The sequence below is a fragment of the Sphaeroforma arctica genome (assembly GCF_001186125.1).
Source record: "Sphaeroforma arctica JP610 unplaced genomic scaffold supercont1.10538, whole genome shotgun sequence".
Classification (NCBI taxonomy): domain Eukaryota; class Ichthyosporea; order Ichthyophonida; genus Sphaeroforma; species Sphaeroforma arctica.
Window position 1 is genome coordinate 1 of NW_014030020.1, and position 928 is coordinate 928.

At 40.4% G+C, this 928-nt stretch overlaps 1 protein-coding gene across 1 annotated transcript; it reads left to right on the forward strand.

The window, feature by feature from the left end:
- Nucleotides 1-506: 506 nt before the first annotated feature.
- On the forward strand, nucleotides 507-741 carry SARC_17373 (hypothetical protein; the record flags this gene model as incomplete). Its single annotated transcript, XM_014288532.1, has 1 exon — nucleotides 507-741. A coding segment is annotated over one exon (235 nt), but the record flags the coding sequence as incomplete, so codon positions are not given.
- Between the last annotated feature and the right edge of the window lie 187 nt (nucleotides 742-928).

Genomic DNA, 928 nt, shown 5'->3' on the forward strand with positions numbered 1-928 from the left:
ATAGATTTCCTATCGATTGTACGAGTTCTATGAAGGATTCTCATTGCCTGGTGTCGCAAGAGGTTACTCTGGTATTTCATACTGAGTCTCTTACGTCGGACATGGCTAGGATTTATGTAGTATTGTATCATGAATCGAATATATATCACCAACACGATTCCCGTCGTAACCAACACCATGATGCGTGTCACGCATTCCAATTATACAGATTGACGACAAATTAATCTACTGGCCCAACTTCAACGTCCACAAATGTAAACAACGATATACAAAGATCTACCAGTACCTCGTCAGGATGCGAAAGCTCAAGCTGAAGACGACGTAAGTTTTTTTTGATATGCACAGATAGGCGAATCTGCATTTCGTTTGCACGGTGGGTGTGTTGCTATACACGTAGTTCTATAGTTTCTGGGCGGGGTTGCCCCCATCCATGTCCGCGCTTTCATTAGTGGAATACGCGCACTATTCTAAGCCTTGTGTTATCTGTACACATTGCGCACTCCCAGGAAGAAAATAATCCCACTAAACACAAAGGTAGAGAAACGCGAGAAGCGGAAAGAAGCCAAGGCACTCACGGCGGCCAATATCGAGAAGAGTATAGAGAAGGAGTTACTGGCACGTCTGAACAAGGGCACCTACGGAGATATCTATAACTTCCCTGAGCAAGCGTTCGAGAAGGTTCTGGATAACAAGGAGATCATAGACGAAGAAGAGGAGGAAGATGAGGCATGTTGTGGAGATGTGTGCAAAACTAGTGCTGCCAATGTATTTTCAGATTGTGTGTACATGGATGTTTATATATGTGCGGGATTAACTGGTTTACGTAGTAGAAGTGCTAGTGATAGGTCTTTAACGATATATTATATATATATATATATATATATATATATATATATTATTATTATTATTATATTATAGTATATATATA